The 24,907-nt window shown below is 29.8% G+C and overlaps 2 protein-coding genes across 3 annotated transcripts; both read left to right on the top strand.

Annotated features, from left to right (window-relative positions):
* Positions 1-1,041: 1,041 nt before the first annotated feature.
* On the top strand, positions 1,042-4,662 carry LOC107911179 (uncharacterized). 2 transcript variants are annotated; one of them, XM_041113549.1, is made up of 6 exons: positions 1,042-1,414; positions 1,512-1,623; positions 1,820-1,912; positions 2,510-2,710; positions 3,553-3,795; positions 4,291-4,662. In XM_041113549.1, exons 1-5 carry the CDS (start codon positions 1,113-1,115, stop codon positions 3,784-3,786), a joined length of 942 nt encoding a protein of 313 aa, XP_040969483.1. In that variant the 5' UTR covers positions 1,042-1,112; the 3' UTR covers positions 3,787-3,795; positions 4,291-4,662. The 2 variants fall into 2 exon arrangements, with proteins under 2 accessions (XP_040969483.1, XP_016694549.2); XM_016839060.2 differs by having other exon boundaries at positions 4,260-4,662.
* Positions 4,663-10,647: 5,985 nt separating this feature from the next.
* Positions 10,648-12,069, top strand: LOC107913604 (protein TIFY 5A). Its single transcript, XM_016842251.2, has 3 exons — positions 10,648-10,935; positions 11,066-11,162; positions 11,584-12,069. The coding sequence occupies exons 1-3, from the start codon at positions 10,868-10,870 to the stop codon at positions 11,776-11,778; spliced, it is 360 nt and encodes a 119-aa protein (XP_016697740.1). The 5' UTR covers positions 10,648-10,867; the 3' UTR covers positions 11,779-12,069.
* The last annotated feature ends 12,838 nt before the right edge of the window (positions 12,070-24,907 follow it).

Raw genomic sequence — 24,907 nt, 5'->3', positions numbered from 1 at the left:
TAAAAAAATAACAAAATAAAAACACTAAATTAAAAACATTATTCTTTTTTTACTTTTGTTGACTTTTTAAATTTATTTTTAAGGTTTTTCCAAATGTTTTTATTTTTTATAATTTTTTAAGCCCATTACAATAATACTTATGAATCCATTAAAATCTATATTTTAGGCTTATATAATGTATTGGACCTATCTATAAAATGTTGGACTTATATGTAATATAGTGGGTCTATAATATATTATTAATAATTTTAGTTAATTACTTGATTTTAAATTAAATTAATTAGTAATAATAAATTTTAAAAACCTTTAACTGACTCAATAAAAAAAATTTGATGACCGACCGATTAATCAAATTATCTTACTTTGTTTAGTTAAAACTGAAAAATACACACCCCTAATCTACATTGAATATAAGGAATAATAGTAAAATTTTGCCCAAGTTTCTCATTGCTTTTCAAAAGTGATTTGGATGTATAACCAATGCTAAACTGACACCTTTTGAAGTTAAAAGTGTGTTTGAGATAAAAGAAAAACATTTTTTTTAACTTTTGCATTTGAGAAAACCACTTTTAAAATCAAATAACATTTTTAACACTTATTTATATTTCAATGTATTTTATATAATATTTATATAATTTATATTATTACTTTTCTATTGGAATTTATTTTAAATATATAACTTTATATATTTAATATTTTAATGGTTATATTTTTAAAATAATAATTCATATATTCAAATTAAATTTTAAAATATTAAAATTAGTTACTTAAAAATATTTAAAATTATATTTTTAATAGAATTACAATAAATATTTTTTTAAATTTTCACTAAAGTATTATCATATTAATTATTAATAAATTTAAAATTATTTAAATACATATTTTTACTTCATAAAAAATATCAAAAATAAATATTTTATTTCTAAAAAATACTATTCATAACCATTTTTTTACTGCATGAAACCAATGAGAAACTAATTTAAGATAGCAATCGGAGGTTACGTGTCAACGCTATATATAGTAGACATGGAAACATCAGGCAATCCAAAAGGCAGCTGTGAAACACACGAAGTGACCAACCACCAAGTAAAATCAAAGTTCTTAACGGGAAAATGGAAGTCTTCTATCTCTTATGCTCCATCCTATCCACATTTTTCACTTCCCTCACACTCTCTCTCCTCCTTCCCTTCCGCTTCCTCCTCACGCGCCACCGTGTTCCTCTCTCCACCTCCCAATTTGAACCCGTTTCACTCTACGAAGGTACAGTATGGCACGAGCGTCGCCGTCCCGTCCGCCACTCTTTCCGTTACTCCGTCCGCTATGCTCTCTTCGACCTCGATCACGCTCCCAACACGCCACCTTACCACCTCTCCGCCGACGAGGCTCGTAGGATTACCAAAACTGATGGCCCAGTGTAAGCTCCTGAATTTTCTTACCCTCTCTTTTTGTCAACTCTTTTTTTCTTTTAAAATCTCAATTGTTTTAGTGTTTTGATGAAATTATTGCGACAGTTTTCTACTAACAATTCCTCCAAGCGTGGGGTATGAACAAAATCCGTTGAGTTTATATTACTGCTATGATTCGGAGGGAACCGATAAGCTTCTTAAAAAATGCATTGCTGAGGTTTGTATTTTCTATGTTGAATTTCCCCCAAATGGGAGGAGAATTTTAGGAAACATAAATACGAGCTAGTATAATTTTGCTTTAAAAATTACTTCCAGTTACGTTATAGAAAGTTTTGAGTATGAAAAGTGCCATTTTTGTACGAAAAGTTTTGAGTACTTCGGTTGCTGACATCCTTGTTGATTTAACGTGTTAGGTGACTAATACACCCTGGGGCGAAAGAGTATCATTTGTTTTCGACCCGAATTCTGATTTAGTGGCAAAACCATTGCATGTCAGCCCTTTCATGGTAGGTTCTAGTTTCATCCATTTCATGATTTTGCAGTGTGCGTGTGTCTCTCTCTATATATTTTCACATACCATTCAGAACTCGGAAGTTTGCTCAATTTGTTGGGGTTGGGAATTTATTTAGCGAAACGCAAATAAGGTGTCAACTCAAAAACTGTGTTGTTGGCACTCCACACAAACAGAGTTTGCCCTGTGAAAGTAAATTCGAGTATGAAAGACGGAAAGAGAACATTTAAGCAAGCCTAAAAATAAAATTAAGCATGGTTGCGTTCAGGTGTGCTTATGCATTTGTTTGTACTGGGAATCCTACTGTGACTGACAATAGGGAGATCCATTAAAGTAAGGTTTTGGAAGGTTCTCATCTCATAATGACTTCAGTTGTTTCCGTTGTTGGATTTATAAACAAGTGATGCCAAATTCCTCTATAAATTTTATGCCAATTAAAATATATGAAAATAGCGATTTATTGGTGTAGATGATTTAATTTTCCAGATCGATTCTATAGTGTAATATTTGGGGATTCCTTGTTTCATCCTTTGTTTTATCAAGAATTGTGTTTTCTCCAACCATGTAAGCATCTTTGGAAAAAAATGTGCAGGATATGCTTGGGAGTTGGAGCCTTAGAGCAAATGCTCCTGGTCAAAATTTACTAGTTACAATTTCCGTACAACACCCTGAGCTTGGTGATTATTTTCTGGCCACCTTGAAAGCAAAAAGAGTCTCCCTGGAATCAGTGCATGATCATGCACTATATTTCTGGTTGATGCCTCATAAAGTTGCCCTGTGGATATATTGGCATGTAAGTGGAACTCAACAATGCTCAACTCTAGTGTGGGTCGGGCTCTTGACCTTAATATGAACTCAACTTGGTTAATTTGCTTCAGCCTTCGGGTGATAATACAGTTGTTTTTCTGCACTTTTATTTTCCTTTGTTTCTCTAAAACAATTTTATGAATTGGGCAGGCTAGTCGGGTTCCTTATTCTTACATATTCATTTTACTTTAAAATAAAACATCATTGAATATGGAATTATCATGTGAGATTGCCTGCTTTTGATCAGTAACCTTGGTTCAATATGTTGCTAGCAATTGTTGCCATCTTTCAATCAGTAACCTTGGTGTTAGCTGCTTTTTTCAAGTTTGAAAGAGGACCATACTCATTAGTCACAAGCTTATTCAATTGTTTATTTGAACTATAACTGATGATGTTTCTTGATCATCTAAGCTATTAATGTGTAAATACATGCACTTACCGCAAGGCCTATCACCTATGTTACAACTTTTCTGCACTTCTAGACTCTGCCTTATTATCTGAGTGCTGAGTTGATATAATCAGCATTAGTAAATAGCATCTTGAGTGCAAACTACTATGCTTTTGGATGCCTTCAACAGAAGGTTCACTTTGAATGTTTGTCACCGGTTGCTTAGAAATTTAAGATCAGTTTATTACTTTTGCAGCTGGACTCTGTTTTATTTGGATATGCCCCAGAGGTTGAGTGGCCATTGGTTTTACAGTTCCCATTAGGAACGTACATCCTATCAAGTCATTCAACCTGCTGGAGGTTGGATTGAAATGCATTTGCTAGATGCATTACAATTTAATAGTGTGCGCATTCTCGATCACATTGTTTCTTTTTTTCAGGCTCTGAAACTATGGTGGAAAAATGTGTCATTCATACAACATCCAAGGTACACTAACCCATCATACAGGGAGGAAGCTTTGAATCGCGATAGGAAACTGCAATGCTGTCCGGGATTGAGACAGAACAAAGATGAACAGATGCAGGTCGGAGGAAGTGATTCAGCAACTGAGGCTGAGAGATATCATGGGGAACGATTTTTTGTATGGAAAGATGCTAAATGGCCATGGTGTTGAACGCTAAGGGTGAGCTTTTTTCTCATCATTGTGAGCCCATTATGCATTGTTACAAACAAATGTCGAGCTTGCATGCCAAACAAAAGAACTAATGATTCTATTCAAGACTGGTGTTGGATATCGATATGGTAATTAATTGTCATGAACTAGGGCAACTTATAAGCAGAAAAATTTAGCTATTGAAGAGCTTAAATGGCTAAATATAATGACAGTCAAGTTTACTGCTTGAATTTTATGTTAAAAATATTTGTTTTACTTCATAGACCATTGTCTATCCAACGTGCATATCATAGACTTTAACAGTGACTTAATATTACCGGTTCTTCAAGTTGATTACTATTCTGAAATGCATCCTATTTTGTCAATTTGAGTTCAGTCAGTATTCTGATTATAAGTTGTAACTTAAAAAAAAAATAAAAAAAAATCAATATGAACCAAATACTACCATTAATATAATAAATAAATTTCTTTAGGTATAAAAACAACACATCCTGGCTGTGGCAGTATCACCCTTGGCTTCGACATCTTGAAGAGTTGCGAACTTTAGTGATCGAGGTGGTGCCTTCAGCTGTGTGTAATCAAGCAATGCAAGACACAAACAAGTGGACAAAGGCATCTGCAAATGTGGGGGGTTAAACTGCAGTACCAGTCATTTATCCTAATTTATTTTATTTTTCAGCTTAGTACGACTTGGTTAATTTGGTCCTCTTGAATTTTTATTTTATTTTATTTTAGCGTAGGATGAATCTATTAGCTCTAATGTTCTCTTTAGACTGCTGCTATTGTTATCAAATCAAATCATTTCGCTATTGAGTTAATGTTACGAGTGAATTTGATTTTAAAAAAAATATATTAATATATTGGTATTTTCATTGCATTTCTATTTCAACTTTAATTTTTCAAAAAAGTATAATTTAAATATTAAATTTTGTTCTGGTTAAAGCTGTTTCATTCAAATATCGTTTCCCACAAATTTCATGCAATAAAGATTTTCCTAACTTTATGACAGTTTTTGTTTTTAAAATAACGTTTCTGAGTTGTAGCATTTTCCATGCAATCTTGCATTTCTTTTCCTTTTTTATATTATGATGAATTCAAATATTCTAAGTTTGGGAGTTTATCCTCAGCTATTTTATTTAATTTGACATATCAGTTAAAATGTGACACCATATCATTGTCTTGTTACATTTATATGTCCACTTATATATGTAATATTGACTCGTTTATTGTCTAGTTGTAATAATATAAGGTCTAAACTCATAATTTTTCTCGTTTTTATTTTCTTTAATCAAAATGGCATAAAGAAAATAAGAAAGCCATCGTATCAGAGTCTAACCCATTTTATTTGATGTTATAAATATGATCCCATGTTTATTTTAATTTTCTTTCATGCCACATTTTGAAGATTTAGATTCAGATTCGGGTGTCATTATATTTATCAATAGTAAAATATTAAATTCCAACAAAATCACTAATTTAACTTGGGTGAGGTTTGGGCTTAATTTTTAATCTCTCAACCTAATTTAACTTGGTTACAGAGTTTTTTCTTTGAACAATAAAATGAGCCATGTAATTAGGCTCGGGTCTTATTTAAAAAAAAAAGAAATTGGATCTTGAGCGGATGTAATTCGGGTCTATTAATACTTTTATATTCTAATAATAAAATAACTTATGAAGTAAAAATCACTCCCATATCTGTCTCCAAGTTATTTTTAACTTGTATTTCCAATGAAAGTGATAATAGCAAAAAGCATATGGTAGTCATTGTTGGGTTCATTGTATTCCACGCATTGTATGTCAAAAAAAGAGAATTTCACCCAGTAGCGATGTTATCATTTGTGTTGACACCATTTTTTTGGATGAAAACGGGGTCGACTTGGATTTAAAAAGAATGAAAACGGGAGTCGCCACCAATCCTTTTTTGACGAGGTGTGATCGGGTCACCTCAAAAAGTGGTTGTTTTTAATAAATGATTTAATTTTATTAAAACAACGATTTTGGTCTACGAAATTCAGAAAAATGAGTTCGGGAGCCGGTTACGCACGAGGAAGGATTAGCACCCTCGATACGCCCAAAATTGGTACCTAGTTGATTAATTAGTGTCTTAGTGTCGAAAATTGAAAATTTGAAGAGTTTAAAAAAAATGCGATCCTTAAAAGAAAATCTGATATCGTGAATTGAAACATAAGATTCTCTTGTTCCGAAGGAATATCACATCCAGCACGTTAGGACACGATACTCTAAACCATCGAAACCAAGATCACCTTATAGTTTAATGAAACCATGCTTTGAAGCTTTAAGAGGATATTTGGCTATTTAGTCAAACGAGAAATCGAAACCCAGCACGTTAGGGCACGTTTTCTCGAGTTTCCAAACGCGAAATATTGCCTTATTTAGAAAAATTTTCCTTTTGGTGTTTAGTGTCAATGCTTGACAAAACAATAACGAATACGACAAGGTGAGCAAAGTAAAATGAGTAACAACAATGCAATAGGCAAAATGAAATGACGAGGCGATTACATAAACAAAGCATACAAATAAATAAATAGAACTAACATTTTAGAAAAAGCACAAGTGTACATGGATAAATAAACAAACACCAAATAACAATGATGACAATAAATACAATTATGTAAAAAAATGTATATATATATATGCATGTATAATTTAAAACCATAAAATGAGAAATATATATGAATTACAGAATATGAAAACATAGATAAGTATGTACATATATATAAAATCGGTAAATATTATAAAAAATGTAAATGTGTATTTATATATTTACAAATCGTGATAATATAAAATATATGTATGTGAATTATAAAATATGTGAAATATACAAAAAGCATTTTTAAGAGTATAAAATATATAAGTATGTATATGATGTAAAATATGCATAAATATATGTAAGTATATAAGAATTATGAAATGTGAAAAAACATATTTAAGTAGGTATAAGTAGGTATATCTACATATATATGTAAAAATATAATATTAAAAAAGGGTATATATATATGCGTAATATATATAAATACATATATAATATAATGTTAAAATATTCACATAATATACATAATAATAATGTTGAAAACATCTATTAATAATAAATATATACTTATATGTATTAAAGATATATTCATAAATACAAAAACATATACTAATAATCACAATAGTAAAGATAAAAAATGTATACGTAACATAATGCGAAAATATATAAATGTTGTGATATCTAAAAACATATACATAAAAATGAAAGAAATATATGACGAATAATGCAAAGATATTTGTATGAGATAATGGGAAATATACGAATAGCACGATATTTACAAGTGTATACTTAATATAATTATTTAAAAAAATGATATAAATAAATGAATACATGAAAATAATACCATATACACAAAAATACCTATATATATACGTAATGAAATATGTGAACAAATATTAATATTAAAGAATATATAATATATGTATATAATAGTAGAAACGAAACAAAATATATATATAGTTAAATATAATACAATAATAATAAAACAACAATGATAATAATATTATATATATAACAATTAATATTTAAAATTGAATTAAACAGCAAAAATATTATGAAATTTAAGGAAAAAAATAGATGAAAAAGGGATGAGATTGGATTAAAACCAAATCTTTGGGGCGAATTTTGAAAGAAATTAAAGGAGAATGGACTTATCAGAACGCGCGTTAAACTATGGGGGATCAAATAAGTAATTTATCCAAACACTTGAAACGACACCGTTGGAAGGGGGACTAAATCGCAAAGTGTAATAGATTTCAGGGTCAATTTATAAACAACGAATAACTTGATTGCGAAATATAAAAAATGCGGAAGGGCCAATTGCGCAAATAGCCCTTCCGCTCAAAAACACGCGGATCCTGCCCTGGTGCGGGTCGGGTCGACCCGCCCCACGTCCGAAACGACGTCGTTTTATCATTAAACAGGGGGACCAAAACGGTGCGTTTTGGTCCCCTATAAAAGCTAAGTTTTTTTGAAAAATTCATTTGAGACCAGGTGAGGAAAAAAAAGAAAGAAAGAGGGAGAGGGAGGGCACGGAGCAATTTCCGGCCAAGGGGGGGTCACCGGACGGCCACCGGAGGCTCGCCGGCGCCGGCGCCGGCCACCGCACGCGGTGGCCGGAAAGGTAAATTTTGTTATTTTTTTTGTTATTTGTTCTTGGTCTTAGAATATATAGATTTTAGGTTTATATTAACTTTAAAAATGTATAGATATGTATATAGAAATCGAAAAAAAAGTAACCTTTTCCGTTTGCCTTTCCTTTTTTCCGAATGCTTGCTATCTCAGTACTGAGACCTATGTATTTTTTTAAAAACTCTAACTTCTGTTTTTTTGTATTCAAATGCCGAAAAAAACAAACAAAAAAAGAAGAAGAACCCAAAAAAAAACCCCTCTGTTCAGTCCTTCATTTCGGGTTTTATAACCCATTTTTACATCCTTTTTCTATTATTCTATCCTGTTTTTTTGTCTTGATCTTGCAGGGCATGGAGGTGCTGGTAGTGGAGGAGGAGCATGCAGCGGCAGATGGTGTCAGACGCGTGGGGGTATGGGGCCGCTATAGTGGAGCAGTGTATGGGGCAACGGCGCCAGAAACCCTAGGGTTTCTGGCTTTCCAAAAAATTTGGAGACTTGGGCCTATCGGGCTTCACTGTTTTGGGCTGGTGTTGGTTTTTTTTAGTGTTTAGGTAGTGGGTCTGGTTGTAACTGGGTTTTGGGTATTTGTATTTAGGTTTTGTACTTTGGACTTTATTTATTTGGTTTATTGGGTTTTGTTATTTTATTGGTATGGGCCCGGGCAAAATGGACTTTTACAATTTGATTTTTTTTTTTGGAAAAAAAATGTTTTTTCCCCTCATTTTGAAAATAAACTAACAACGATCTCATGGACCCATAAATAGGAAGGAAACAAATATATTCAGATTTTAAAAATAAATTGAACATCACCCTTTTTGAAGCAAAATAATTAATTAAATACTTCAATTCGAAATAGTAAATACCTAAACGATCCTAAAGAGCAAGAGAGCAAAGGTAGGATGCTCCTCTTTGTCTTCCCCCATAATTACAAATATATGGTCAATATGGTGACACGAGCATGATAAAAGTAAAAAGTAAAAAGTAAAAAGGAATAGTAGTTAATACGTAAAGTCAAAAAGGATTTTATCGTCGCTAAACAGAAAACATAACGTTGGAACAACCGTTTCTTATAATCCGTACAATAAAGCTATTAAATTCAGTCATACAATAAAATATCTAAATTTCATTCGATAATAATTTTTTTTTTGAGAAGAAGAAAAATAGGCTTTTTGTTTTTCATTATTTTAACCATCTATATATATAAACTTACTTCTAACGGATTTACGTAGCATTTAAGGATCCACTTATTTTACAGAAAATAACTTATATAAAATAATTTTTACATTTTTATGTTTATTTCATGAAAAATATATTGATTAATTATAAATGACTTACAAGTAAACAAAAAATAAAATTTAATATTACAATTTTAAAATTTAATAATAATAATTATAAATAAGATTCTTAATATATATTTAAAATATTAATATTAATATTAATATTAATAATCATATTTTATAATATAAAATATGAATATTTTAATTATATAAATATAAGTATTTGTTTAAATCATCTTTAGCTTCACTTCTAACTCTAATGCATCACTATTCAGCCTCATATATGTAATATATAATTTAAATGAAGTTTTAATTAAGCATTGCTTATTATTAAGTTTATGTATAATATTTTTTATTATCAAATTAGATATTCTTTATTAAGTTTATATATGATGTTTATTGTTATAAATTATTATCTTATTATAAATTAATTTTGACCGTTGAAAGAAAATATTATTATAATATTTTATAGCAAATATATTTATATTGTATCTGTTTCATATCGAACAAATTTTACAAAATAATTTCAATAAAATTACCAAATATAAAGTATCTTTTACCTAGGATCATCGAACACTAAAAATATTTATTTTTTTAAATAATCAATCTAAATTTTAAAAATTATTTTTCGAAAATTATTTTTAATCTCACTCTGAAATTAATTATAAAAATAATTATGTTATAAGCAACCGACTAAAACAAAGTTTTTAAAATTGTTGTCTGTTTATCTTCTACATTAATTCTTTAGTTAATTTGGTAGCTTAGAAAGGCTAATATTAATAACACAACCCAAATGTCAAACAAAAAACCATCCCCAAAAGAAAAACCCAACCCATTTCTGTGTCATCTAATTGAAGTAATACATCGTTTCCGTAAATGTCAATACGTCTACCATTAAAAATTTCCCCCCTTCACATGGCCGGTATTTTATTTTTTTATTTAATTGAATTAATGATTTAATCCAGATTCGAAAACTTCAATTAATAAAATTTTGATTTAATAAAAATATTAAAAATTAAAAAAAATTGATACCTTTATTGATTTTGGATTAACTGATGGAGTATAAATATACCCTTTTATCCTGTTACTGTAATCTAAAATTTCATTATCAACACATGAAAAGGCAATTTAATTTTCATGAAAAAAACATTTTTGTTAAGAAAAAGTAATGCCGACTTTTAAAAAAGCAAATCAGGAAAATGAGGTTATCGATTAGCATAGTAGTTTTATTAAAAAGGAGGAAAAACAGGAAAAAGTAGCCGTTTTGTAGGTTTGTGAAACAATGGAAAAAGAAGTTAGGAAATAAGAAGAGCGTTTTCCACGTGCTTAAATTCAAAAAATTTAGAGCTGTTTTGTTTTATTTTGATTTCTTAATGGGTTGTATTGTGTGTCGCGTTTTTTGTGCATTGCGTGTTTAACATAGCTTTCAATGCCCACCCCACCACCTTTCCTTTATATTTAACCCCTTCTTCTTCTTCTTCTTCTTCTTCATCTTATCCCCCAACATAGTATCATTTTCTTCTTCTCTTTCTATATTTCATCTCTTCAGCTTCTTCCCTAAACCACCCAAAGTTTTTAATAACAGCTTTAGTTTAAAACAGACTTCTTTTTATATATAAAAATGAGACGAAACTGCAACTTGGAACTTCGTCTTCTTCCTTCTAGTTATCCCAGCGACAGTCACGACATGTAAGTACTTCCCTTTTCTTCTCTTTATTTATGTCGGCTGTAGGCATTCGTTTTTCGCATCAACATTGATAAGTATTTAACGAAATGAATAATATAACTGATTTTTTTTTTCGCTTTTTGGTGATTGAAGGATGGAAGAAAGAATCGAAAGCCCAAAAACCCAGCAGCAACAGCTAACAATTTTCTACAATGGAAGAGTTTGCGTATCTGATGTTACAGAGCTTCAGGTTAGGATTCCGTTTTACTTGAGAAACTTTAGGAAATAAATGCATTGGAATTGGATGAAGAAAAACAAAAGAATGGTGAAGAAGATTTCTATATGACTACTGGAAATGTTATATCACGTTTTCTTCACTTGTGAATCATAAAAATCTCTACTTTTTGTAATAACCTAGTTACTTAAATACGAAATTATGATTTAATTTGCCATTGTAATCCTAATAAACTTTTAAGATGATTTCATTTTAATTAACCACGAATTTAATGGCATGACACTTAAATCAGATTTAAAAACTCTTATATTAATTTATTGAATCCTAAATCCATGAACATGATTCACTAAAACAACTCCATATATATTCTGAGATTTATGATATAAGGATATGGTGGGTCAGTTTTGTTGATAAATATTTGCACATGAAATTGCAGGCAAAAGCCATTCTAATGTTAGCAAACCGGGAAAGAGATGAAAGAATGAAAAGTCCAACGGGATGGGAACCGGTGTCGCCGACGTTAAAATCTCAGGTGAAATGCCCAAACACAGCGCTTTCCATGAAGAGATCGCTTCAACGGTTCCTCCAGAAACGAAAGACGCGAATCCAAGCTACCTCTCCTTACCATTAATATATAGAGGTCGTCATCAATGCTTGAAATTTAGTGGAATTTAAGCAACTGATCTATGTTGTCGGCTAGGAACTATTACCCTTTTTATTTTTTTTTATTTTTGTTTTTTGTAAATTTATGAATGAATAATTACGCTAGTACTTGAAGAGAAAGATTTTTTTAACCATTAATTTGTTAATTTACGTCAATTATGCTTAATTATTTCATTGTTGTATAAGTATTGTTCTTGTGATGGTCTTTCATTTCCATCATTTACAACCAATATACAAAAATTGTAGGCTTCATCTTTCATCTTGCTTCAAACTAGTTTCTTTCCCTTTGCTAGTTAAATTATAATATTTTTGTTCTTTTAGGGCTTGAATCAAAATGATAAAATATTTTTTAATGAATTTAAATGTTCCACGCTTTACTTGAAGTAAGGAAACAAAACGGTCAGAGTCATTTCCCCTCAACAAAAATATATTAAATCATTTTATAATTTTTGTATAATTTTTTTTTGTAAAAGATGATAAAAGAAATTTATGCATAATATTTCACAAATTAAATATTTTAAAATTGATTAGAATTTTCTAAATAACTCTTTTGTAAATAATTACGTAAAATTCTTCTTTTTTTTTTAGTTGTTAATGGATTAATATTAAAATATTAAAAGTGTTATTAACTATTTAAGGTGCGATTTAAATAATTTATATATTTTTTAATTACGAATCCGCTTTTATAATATAAAAGATGATGATGTGTGAAACAATGTGACAATCTATTTGTCACAAAAGTAACCATATATACCATATAAAATTGTTTTCTTAAATGTTTTTGTACCTTATAATATATGTATATATGAGATCTAAGGTTGGGTTTTAGTATCCTAAAACTAAAAGCTAACTTTGCTACAATTTATTGTAAATTCGTAATTCGTTCAGTTACGAAAAATTTTGAAAATATGTTTATTTATCCATAACTGTAAAATCCACTTTGGGAGACAATTATATATGCATTTTAATTGGCAGCCACCTCCTTAAGGAAGATAAAAACTCAATAAGGATGGTTCTGCAATGGCTGCTAATCTTGGGAGGGCTGAAAAAGGGATGCTCCTTCGACATACTGGGCAGCTGGAGCTTATCGCCATATTCCCCGTATCACAAATTTGCAAGCGGGACTATGGGGGTTTATTACTTTAATTCAAAATCAGAGTTTAACTAATCCTTCCTTGCATAATCTTATTTATGGTTGCATCATTCTCTTTGCTGATTTCCATTGATATCAGTTGAAGTACACGTTTAAAGAAGGTAATCGATGTGTTGATATGTTGGCTAAATTAGAGAAGACAACAAGTAAGTTATTATAGTAGAAAATTTTTAATTCTCAACTTCCTCAATAAAATCTTCTTACAATGTAATTTAATAGCTAGTCATTACATTTCGAAAGGCCATAAAGATTATTGGTGAAAACAATAATTTTTCATTTTCGTTTGGGAAAATCCAATACATGAATGAAAGAAGCAATGTTTTACTAAACACTTATTTTCTTTCTTCTAAAAATTATTACAGATATCAATTGACTCAACAATTGGATCGTTGGAGTTATCGTATTATTAGTCTCGGGTTTATCTTTTTAACCATAGGAATTCTTTCGGGAGCCGTATGGGCTAATGAGGCGTGGGGATCATATTGGAATTGGGACCCCAAGGAAACTTGGGCGTTTATTACTTGGACCGTATTCGCGATTTATTTCCATACCCGAACAAATACAAATTTGGAAGGTGTAAATTCCGCACTTGTGGCTTCTATGGGATTTCTTATAATTTGGATATGCTATTTTGGGGTCAATCTATTAGGAATAGGTTTACATAGTTATGGTTCATTTACATTAAATTAACATCTAATTGAATTGAATAAAGAGGCTAGGCCTAACAAATACTAACACAGGACGGCGTATATATTATATATAAGTATAAGAAAACCAAGTAGTGTTCGATCGATTACGTATTAATCAATATTCGATTGATTGGTCCATCACTCTAATTATACATTAGAAAATATTAAGAAATAAATAAATAAACAATAAAAAGCACAAAAAAATTATCAAAGTTTCACAAATTATACCTACATTCTTAAACACTTCTAACTATATTTTATTGCAATTTGTCCATTATGCATGCTAACGCTGTTAGGAAGGTTATCTATTATGACATTTTTTGCTATTTAACTTAATTCTTTTGCTTTCCTGATAATATATATATACATACATACATTTTAGTGTGTATGTATATTTGAAAACTCTAATGTGAGTATTTATGTGTGTATAGTTTTGTTGAAAGAAAATATATTTACAGCGTTTTATTATTAGAAATAAAAAGTTAAATTTGAATCTATATCAATATTAAATAAGAATTTTAATCAATATGTGTACAGTTGATTTCAAATAAACGAAAATAATTTTCAAATTTTCATAATGCCATAATTAAATCTTACAACTTGGACTAAGATATTTCCACATGTTTTATATCATAAAGATCTCCTAAGAATATTTCCACTCGTGAAATGTAAGTAGCTGGTAAGATGATTGTTGGTTTGACATATTATCATGATAAATTTTTAATGACTAGCATCGTAATATTGATTGATAATGTAAATATATCCAGCCTCGTAGGGCCATTCACTCAATCAGGAAACTGTGTGGTGAAAGGACAAGGCGTGCGATTGGATTAGGAATTGGCTTTGTTGGAACCAATGTCCACTATGACGGTAGCTGGAGATTGTGTGGTCTGGTCTCAAGTCAAGGGTATGCAGTAAAGTTGGGAAATCCAACAAGTTGGTGAATAAGAAAAACAAAATCACGCCAATTTATTAAGTTGCCGACTCAAAAATCACAATCCTAACAACTTAGAAAATGATCATACAGCTGGGTGCCGCGTGTTAGAAAACAAAAATATGGGTAAATGAAATCACCAGGAAATCGTGCCCTCCAGACCCCAGCTGTGTTTGTTCTGGATTTCCCGTTCTTTGCCACTCCAAAATGCCCAAGAAACTACCCCGAAGACGCGTATGAATATGATGCTTAGAAATTTGAGATAATGTCCGGTAATGGGTCACGAAATTTCGTTGAAACTTCACATCACCTAAGTAGGTCCAGAAATTTTATGCCAAACTGTGCGCCAAAATATAACCAATGCCCAAATTCACACAGTTTACGACTTTTTTTTTTCTTACCTAAATATTATAAAATAATAGTTATTTAATTAAAAATCTTTTAGCAAATTTATCATCATCAAATTGCAACTAATTCCGAAATTTCAAAGTAATTTCTTTTATCTCAAAATTGTGATAATTTGGGATCTCGCAGTAACATGTTAGACATTAATATGATAAAATTAAGATTTTTTCTAACTTCGGGATCTTAATAGCAGTGATTTGGATATTAAAAAATATAAAAAAAATTTAAATTATTGTTTTAAAAAATAATATTCTAGTAAAAAAATTAACGATTATTTTTATAATTTTTTAATAAAACATTCTAAAGTTTACAGATAAATAATTATTTAATTAATTCTTCACATAGTTTGAATTGATACATCCCTTGATTTCAATATGTGCAATTATTGTTGAAATATTTTGAAATTAAGTTTTAAAAATTATATTAATTAATAAATAGTAGTTAATTTGGTTTACGGTTAGAGCTTCTATAAAATTTAAAGACGAAAAAACTTGATTAATTGATGCATATAACGTCTAAGACTGATCACATTGTAATTAAATCGTAATATTAATTAACATTACAGATTCACTATATTATATCAAAGATTATGGTTATAAATTCAGGTGGTCGCAAAGACATATGCATGTGCATGTTTTGATATTTCTTAATTAATCACAGTTTTGAAATTTTATTTTGAATGTTATGAATTATTGTTATGTGATTTCCTTTTTTTTCTTGTTAAAAAGGTTAAGCATAAGTGATGATGGGGCAAATATTTTGAGATTACAACATATATAAAATGATAATACAAGTCAGAATAAATCTTAAATTAAGATTCTGTTAATCGAAACAGATATTGCTTTGTTGTCTTCTATTATCTGCTATATAATCTCTATTCATATGCTTTAACCTAATGTATTGTTTACAATGAGTTTTGTGAAATAAAGCATTAGATCGATGTAAAAGTTTTTCCTATTATGATCTTCGTTTATGGTGTCCTAATTTATGTGCTTATTTTTTTTAATTAATCAAATAATTATTTTTATTTTATGTTTGAATATATTTTGATTTCTAGTCCGTAGTGTTTTGTATTGAATTGATTTTAGTTTTAAATGATAGGACATATACTAGTTGTGATTTGTATAATTATACTTGTAAACTTCTTAAAAAATTATTATTTAAATTATTACATATAATTAAAATATGCTAATTGAAATATAATAACAAACTTAAAATGAATGAAAATAATAATCAAATATTCTTTTTGTGAGTTTTAACTACTAATCAAATGAAAAGAACTAAATTTTAATTTATCATTTTATAGCGGTAAATCTCGATATTAAAATATTACTTAAATTAAGTATCAACTTCACTATGTACAAAAGACTCTTTAGTGAAAAAAAAAAAACATTCCATACAAGTGAATTAAGAAAGGAAGATTAAAGAAAACATGTAATACTAAGCATACTAATAGACAATGGTTTTGTAAGGCGGAGAAAAATTGTATGGTCGAGAAAAAAAAATTAAGGAATGGGTTAAAAGTGGTTTGAAAATGATAAAAATTGGCAAATATTGAATAAGAGTAATGAATGAGATCTTCAACTAAAAATATATATTAATAATGATTATTCATTATGTTTATGAAAGAAAAGAATAATCATTTAATATTACATGATAAAATTAAAAAGAAATCTCTTAATTATCTCAATATTTGATCTACTAAGTTAAACTCTTCAAAACATCCTAAGGGAGAGGATATGACAAGAATCTTGTCTTATCCGAGGTTATTTCAAAATTTTCTGGTGAAGTAGTACTTTGTGAAACATCTCTGGAGCACAAGTTCTTAAAGATAAGTTGTTTTTAGCAATAATTGTTCCTAAATAAAGATTGTTTTAAGCAAGAGTTATTCTCAATATAATTGTTTTTAGGAGAGATTATTTTGAATAAAAGTTACAATGTGATGATATCGTTTTCTTGAAAGAGTTTATTATGAACAAGGACTCTTCTTGTAAATCTAATTTGTTTTAAACTAGGAATATAAATGTTGTTGAACTTGTTCTAAACATTATTTGTTTTCAATCCAGGATGACTACTCCTCTAAATGGCAGAACATAGAACAAGACTATTTAAAAAAAGCTAATGCTATCATTGACAAATTGGGTTGTAACAGCCTGTTTTTAGTCAAATTGGAATAGTGGTTTCAGGACCACAAATACGAGGTCAAAATATTTATGTTATTATTATTTTAATGTTTATAGCATGATTAAGTGATTGTGTGAAATTTTTGTTAAGAAATTTTATCATTTGAATGGTCAATTTGATAAAAATGACTAAATCACGTAAGTGTAAAAGTGGAGTTCTATTAGCTAAAGGTGTCAATGGCTATAGAATATTAAAATAAAGGTCCTTATGTGGTAAATAGCCCAAAAAAATGTTAGTGGATGATAGTGGCTTGGTAATTTTGAAATTTATAAGTTTTTTAAACGTTAATTTTGGTATTTAGTAAATAATGGTTAATTAAATAAAACAAAACCTAAATTTTTATATTCATCTTCTTCCTAAAATACTACGAACCGAATTTTACAAGGAGAAAGAGGGCTAGGGTTTGGCCAAGCTTCATATGCTCATTTAGGTATGGTTTTTGTTCCGTTTTTAATGATTTCTACGTTTTTGAGATCGTTGCAGCTAGGTCTAGCTAGCCCAAGGGCTATTTTGCAAAAATGTTAAAGATTTTGAATGATGTCATTGATGAATACATGTGTATTTTGAAGTTTCTTGATAGATTATAAATGCTTGTTGATAAATATACAAGTTTTGTTAAGTGATTTTTAGTGAAAATGCAAAATAGGGATTAAATTAAGAAATATTGAAAATTTGTGGTTGAAATATGAAATAAATGAAAAATATAGGCTTGTAGGGGTATAATGGTAATTCTACTAAGCATGGGTGTTTTGAAATTTGCATGAATTTGTGATTTTGTGTAATAAGGATTAAATTGTAAAATTTTGAAAGTTTAGGGGTTAATGTGTAAAATAGATCAAATGTGTATTTTGGATTGAATTGAATAAATAGATGGTTAAATAAGTTAATTTTGAATATATTTAGATTAAGAAAAGCAGAATTCGGATCTAAATTGGGGAAAAACTAAAGTTATCGACTAATCGACTTATTTCGTCGTTTCCACATTCAAGGTAAGTTTGTATGTGATAAATTTCAATATAATTTTATTTCATATGCTTTGATATTGCATAAATTGTGAATATGAGACTGTGGACATGAACGATAGTGATTCGACAACGATTCGATATTTGAAATCTCAGTTGAATCTTAGTAATAGTTTAGGATGCTAGTGACATGTCATTAGAGGATACATTGAGTTGGCTTCGGGCCATGATATAGCACTTCGGGTACGAGTATACCGATTTGGCTTCGGGCCATGCATATCGACTGATTTAACTTCGGGCCATGATATCAGTACTTCAAAGATAAGTTACCCTGATTTGGCTACGGGCCATAGTATAAGCACTTATCGTGGGAGACCTTTGAGTATCCGACTTCTATTTCGAATGGTTCAACGGGTAAATAAAAGACAAGAATGTGAATGAGATTGACACGAGATAATACATGTATGTGCATAAACTATTTTAGCGTTGGATCAAAGAAATGATTATGAAAGTATATAATTTTGTGAATGAGTATTTGAAAGGTTTGTTAGCTAATGTAAGCTACATATTGGTGTATTCAAATTATTGAATTATGTTTATGTGATTGTATTAAGTTTATTTCATACGAGCTTACTAAGTTTTATAGCTTACTTTATTTATTTTCCCGTGTTTATAGTGTTAACAAGCTAGCTTAGATTCGGGAAATGTCGGAGATCCCTTCACACTATCGACCTATCTTTCGGTACCTATGAACTTGGTAATTTAAGTATATGGCATGTATAGGCATTTTGAGTCATTTTGATTATGAGTTGATAATGATTTTGGTTATTTGTAATTTCTTGTAAATGTATATGTTTTGGTTTGTAAATTTAGCCATGAGAGTTGGCTTAATTTAGTGAATTTGGTTATGTGCATATATGGTTGATATTTTGAGTTCATGGATAGATATATGAATCACTTATATTATGAGGCTTGTGGAAATTAATATAGTAAATGTTAAATGGTTGATATTAGATTTGAATGGTGCTTGTGAATTGGTGCAAAATGATGAATGTTTGGTAAAGGCTTAGTTAGTTGATTTGTATAAGTGTTTTGGTATGTTTTTATTGAGTAAAACATAAGTTATAAGCTTGTTGGTTGTTGGTTGTTAGTATTGGAAATGGTATGAATTAGCCTTAATTGTGGCTAAATTAGATGTTCATTTATGCTTTATATTGGTGTCATTTGGGTTGTGTAGGTACATGCAAATTTGGGTGGCAAAATGGCTTGGTAAATAGCTTATTTTTGTCCACACGGGTAAAGACATGGGCGTGTGTCTCAGCCATGTGTGACACATGGTCAAGTACACGGCCGTGTGTCCCTTGGTGTTGATTTTGAAATTAAGTCAGTATGCTCCACACGGCCTCACACACAGGCGTGTGACTTGGCCGTGTGGCATAAGTCAGTATACCTTACAGGTTTGGCACGGCCTAGCACACGGGCGTGTGTGGCCATTTTTCGAGCACGCGGCCTAGCCACACGGGCGTGTATGTTGGCTTTGTGACCCAAGTTAAAGAGTTACACGAGGTAGGACACAGGTTGGGACACGACCATGTGCTCCCATTTCAAATGTCCACATGGCTTGTGACACGAGCGTCTCTGGTGGTCGTGTAAGACACACAGCCTAACTATACGGGCGTGTGTCCCCTATTTTGAGAAAAAATTTCTAAGTTTCGTAAAAATTTCTTAAGTTATCGGTTTAGTCCCGATACCGAGGGTTTGGACAAAGTAGTGCGTGTCTTCTTTGTAGGCATGATACCGAGGATATTTTGCATGTTCTCCATGATTGTTCAACAACTAAGGAAGCTTGGATGCTCGTTGTGTAATACCCTGAAAATTTTTACAGTAAGATATTATCCTTGATATAGTAAAATAAGGAAATAAAGTGACATAAAGGGAAATTTTGAGTTATGTCAATATTAAGAAGTATATTATGATATATTAATTCAAGAAAGGACTAAATTGTAAAAGTGAGAAAAGTTTTGTTGCACAATAGTAAATACTCAAAATTTAAGGGGTTAAAGTGTAAATATGAAAAAGTTGAAGGACCAATAGTGTAAATATTTTAAGAGTGGAATGATCTAGAAACTAAGGAAAATGGATGAATTAGGACCAAATTGAATAGGTGAAGAACTATGAGGGACTAAATTACAATTTTACCAAAATTAAATGATGACTCAAGGATGGAATTTAAAAGATAATAAAGGGCAAAATGGTCAATTGGAAGAGAGAGAAATCTAGAAAGTAATGATGATGTTGATGATATTTTATGATTATTTAATTAGATATATATTATTTTAATGAGATATTTTATTATTATTTATTATTAATTATTTAGTATAAAAGGAAGGAAAGATGAAGAATTTTCATCATCTTTCCATGCATGCAGCCAACGTTAGAAGAGAAGGAAAAGAAAGAAATTTTCTTTTCTTTACAATTTGGTCCTTCCACCAAAAATTCACCATTTCCACCTAGAAATCAAAAGAATTTCCATTGCTACTAAGAGAGAGAAATGTTAAGGGGGTCATGGGGAGTTAGAATATCAAGTTGGATTCAAGAAATAGAAGCTGGAGGAGAGAAAAAATCAAGTTAAAGATTAGTATCAATAGAACAAGGTAAGTATATCAAGATTTCAATATGTTTTTAAGTTTATTATTATTGATAAAACATGGAAATAATGTTATAGTAGAGTTTTCTTATATAAGGTCTTATGTCCTTGATATGTTAGTGAAGAGAAAATAAGAGAAAGTGATGAGAAATGGTGTAGAAAAAGAAAATAAGGATGTTATAACATGGTAATTAATATCTTGTACTAAAACAGTATTAGACAGCAGCAGTAGACTAACTTTGAAAAATCACCATAAATTGTATAAATCTAATTATAAGATTAAAAAAATATGAAATTAAATCTCATTGAGTCTAGTTTCTCATAGAAGAAACGACGTAAGCAATAGATTTGTAAATCATGAGATATAATAAATTTTGTGAGACAACATCAGAATGATTTCGGGTTCCCCTTTTCTGACTTTGAAAAATCATAAAAAATTGGATAATCATAATTATGGGCTTAAATTTATATTTTTAGAATATTTAATGAGTCTAGTTTCAATATAAATAAACGGGAACATCATTCGAATTCTGTACGAGAAGATAATTAATTTTTAGTGAAGAAGGGTCACAACTGTCAGACAGCAGAATATGGGTAAATTTAAAGAATAAACTGTACTTATTGACTTAATCAAAAATTCTGAAAATTTTATGGTAAGAAGATATATGAGTCTAGTTTCAGGGAAAATTATCGGATCTTAATTTAGAGTTCTAGAGCTCCAGATATAAATAATTTAGTGACTATGACATAGATGGACAGCTTGAATATTCATAAAAGTAAATAATAAAAATTATGGATAATGTTACTTACAAGTGTGTTATCTACATTAAGGATGTGGAATGGAGAGGAGGAGGAGGAAATGTAACAACCCAAAATCCGTGGGCACCAGAAAAGTGTGTTATCGGGCCTCCGTCTTAGTGAAATAAGTTTGAAAATAATTATTAAAAATATTTATGAGTCTAGTAGTGTGTTTAATTAGGTTTTAATTAAGTAAATTTAGCTTAATTTAGAGTAATTAGTAAAAAAGATTAAATTGAATAAGAGTAAAAGTTTAATTATAAATTAAAGAAAAATTAGAAGGACTTAAGAGGAAATTAAACCATTTCCTATAGCTGAGGCGGTTTAACGTGGAAAATATCAAAGATTTTATTGATTAAAAAATATATATATTTATTTAATAATTAAGTATATTATATTATATTATATTATATTATATTATATTATATATAAAAGAAACAAATAAGTTAAAAGAAACAGAATGAAAGCAAACGAAACAGAGAAGAACATGGGAGAAAGAAAGGAAAGAAGAAAGAAAAGGGGAAATAAGGTTTATGAAGCTTGGAGTTAATTGGTAAGCTCAATCAAGTCCTTTTTTCATAATTTTGATATTTTAGAAGTCTTAAAACAAGTTTTTGATGAAATTAAGTTGTTAGTTTGGAAGTTCTTAGGTTTCTAAACAAAGTTCATGTTGAATAAAATGATGAAATAGGGGTTTAATTGAACGAAATTCAAGTTAGAATAGATATAAGGATTGAATTGCAAAGTAAGCTATAAGTTTTGTGTTTTAGGGACTAGATTGAGGAAAATTCGGAATTAAGAAAATATGTTGAAAATTTAATAGTTAAATTTGAGTTTAAATGAAATTTGAATAGGAATAAGGTGTGAATTGGTGTTATAAATTTGGTTATTAACATTTTTCATCAAAACAGTTTTGGGAAGTAGCAATGGTCTGACTTTGAAAATTCACTAAAAATTTTATAAATTGAACTAGAGGATGAACAAAATATGGAATTAAAGCTTATTGAGTCTAGTTTCTTACAGTAGAAACAGTGTAAGCAATTAATTGATGAATCAAGAGATAGTTGAAATTTTGTAATACTGGTTCGGGGTGATTTCGAGATGCCCTGTTTTAACTTTGGAAAATCATTAAAAATTGTACAAAAATTATTATGGAGTGTAATTTATATATGTGAACTCCTTAATGAATCTAGTTTCAAAATAAATAAACAAGAACCTTATTCGAGTTCTGTAAAATGAGATAATTTAGTTTTAGTAGAGAGAGGTCAGAACTGTCAAATGAAATAACAGGGGAGTATTTAACGAATAAACTGTATTAAATGGCTAGACAAAAAATTCTAGAAATTTTATGATTAGAAGATATATGAGTCTAGTTTTAAGGAAAATTTACGGATATTAATTTTGAGTTTCTTAGCTCAAGATATAAATAATTTAGTAACAATGACTCAAGTAGACAGCTTAATGGTGAAATTATATATATACATTAAAAATGGTTAAATTTGCATGTTTAGGCTCATGAATTAAATTGAATCATGTTGTATTGATGATTATAAATTATTATTTTCGTAGCCAACAAAGAACCTGAAGCATCAGCATCGAAAGGAAAGGAGAAAGTCATCGAGTACTAAAACGAGAGAATTACGGTGTGTATTACTATAATTCGAATTTTAATTATTATTGATTGCTGAATTTTTTTTATTGTTATGTATGGTAAGTAAGACTTGAGGTAAGTATGTGAAATTGATATGAATATTGAGTGAAAATGAAAGTGATGCAAATTGAATCAAATTGAATTGAATAAGTGAATTACGGAAGATGTAATTATTTGAAAAGCGTATTGATTAAAAAATGATTGGTGATTTGAATTGTGAATTGAAAGTGATATAGGATTGAGAAAGTGAATTGAATACCCTATTAACTAGTCGGGCTGAGTCGGATATAGTTGGCATGCCATAGGATTGGAAGTGTTCAGGGATACTTCGACCTCGAGTCGATGAGACACTGGGTGTCACTATATTTCTTCGGATAGATTCGATGAGGTACTGGGTACCAACTTTACTTCGGCTAGGCCGATGAGACACTGGGTGTCAACTATTACTTCGAACTATCCGATGAGGCACTGGGTTCCATATTGGTGTGTTTGGTTGGATCCGTGTATCCGCCAAAGTCCGAGTTACGTTAATAGGGTAAAAATTTGAAATGTGAATTTGAGGCATTGAAACGAGAAAAATAAATTGAATTACGAATTGAAATTGGAATTGTGATAATAAGAGAAATGTATGAAATGTATATTCATAAGTGATATAAATTTAAGTTTGAGAAAATACATTGATTTATGAATTAGTACATATGACATTAATTGTTAGGTATTTTAATATTTATGTTTTTACTATTGTTGATATAATTTGAATTATGGTAATATCACTGAGTATATCCATACTCAGCGTACGGTTGTTTCCATGCGCAGGTTAGTAGAAGTCAAGTGTCCCGGTTCAGCATCCAGAACATTCCCGACTCCAACACAAATTTGGTGATGTATATTTTTCTTTTGGGTAAAGGTGACATGTACATAGGTGTTATATAGTCACTTGAATATGCATATTACTTTGGGTAGTGAAGGTTGAATTATAAGATTTAGATGGTTAAATGAAATGGTAAGAAAAGTATATGATATTTTGATACATGAACATTAAGTTGTTAAATGAATGAAGTTTTTAATCAATTTTGAATGATGCTATGATAGTTATTAAGTTGAAATTATGTTAATGATATAAATATTAGTTATATGAATGTGAAAAATTGGTGCTGGTTGTTTTAGTTTGAATTTGCAGAAGGTTTTAGGTAAAAATAAGCAGACCGAAATTTTTATAAAAAAAAATTCAGAATATTCGAACAAGTTCCGTTCTACTTTTAACACGTGCTTGAACTTTGAGAGTTCAAGATAGGGACTCAATTATTATATTATACCATAAAAGTTATATTAATTGTAAATTATTAATAAGTTGTCTGATATGTCCGGTAATGCCTCATAACCTCGTTCCGGTAACGGTTTGGGGTTAGGAGGTGTTACAATTGTTGGTATCAGAGATATCAGGTTTAGCCGATTCTCGGGCTAAATTGGGCTCGGAAGTGAGTTTAGAAGTACATGCCACTGTCGAGTCGAAATCGAGTTGGGATTTCTAGATGCTAATGTATTTATTTGATTTTGTTTTATAGATAAAATGTCAGATGAAAGAATGGATAATGTTGAACAGGAAATGTATACTGGAAGTCGAGAATTAGAAAAAACTGAATCTGTTACGCCTGGTGTGGATCCGTTAAATAA

This window comes from Gossypium hirsutum, chromosome A05 (genome assembly GCF_007990345.1).
Source record: "Gossypium hirsutum isolate 1008001.06 chromosome A05, Gossypium_hirsutum_v2.1, whole genome shotgun sequence".
NCBI lineage: Eukaryota > Viridiplantae > Streptophyta > Magnoliopsida > Malvales > Malvaceae > Gossypium > Gossypium hirsutum.
This window is presented reverse-complemented; position numbering and strand designations above follow the sequence as displayed.

Bases quoted from the DNA above. Each gene is read 5' to 3' on its own strand.
- LOC107911179 (XM_041113549.1), top strand. From the start codon at position 1,113: ATGGAAGTCTTCTATCTCTTATGCTCCATCCTATCCACATTTTTCACT. The intron at 1,624-1,819 runs GTTTGTATTTTC...TTAACGTGTTAG, and splicing joins TTAAAAAATGCATTGCTGAG to GTGACTAATACACCCTGGGG. The intron at 1,913-2,509 runs GTAGGTTCTAGT...AAAAATGTGCAG, and splicing joins TGCATGTCAGCCCTTTCATG to GATATGCTTGGGAGTTGGAG.
- LOC107913604 (XM_016842251.2), top strand. From the start codon at position 10,868: ATGAGACGAAACTGCAACTTGGAACTTCGTCTTCTTCCTTCTAGTTAT. The intron at 10,936-11,065 runs GTAAGTACTTCC...TGGTGATTGAAG, and splicing joins CCCAGCGACAGTCACGACAT to GATGGAAGAAAGAATCGAAA. The intron at 11,163-11,583 runs GTTAGGATTCCG...ATGAAATTGCAG, and splicing joins CTGATGTTACAGAGCTTCAG to GCAAAAGCCATTCTAATGTT.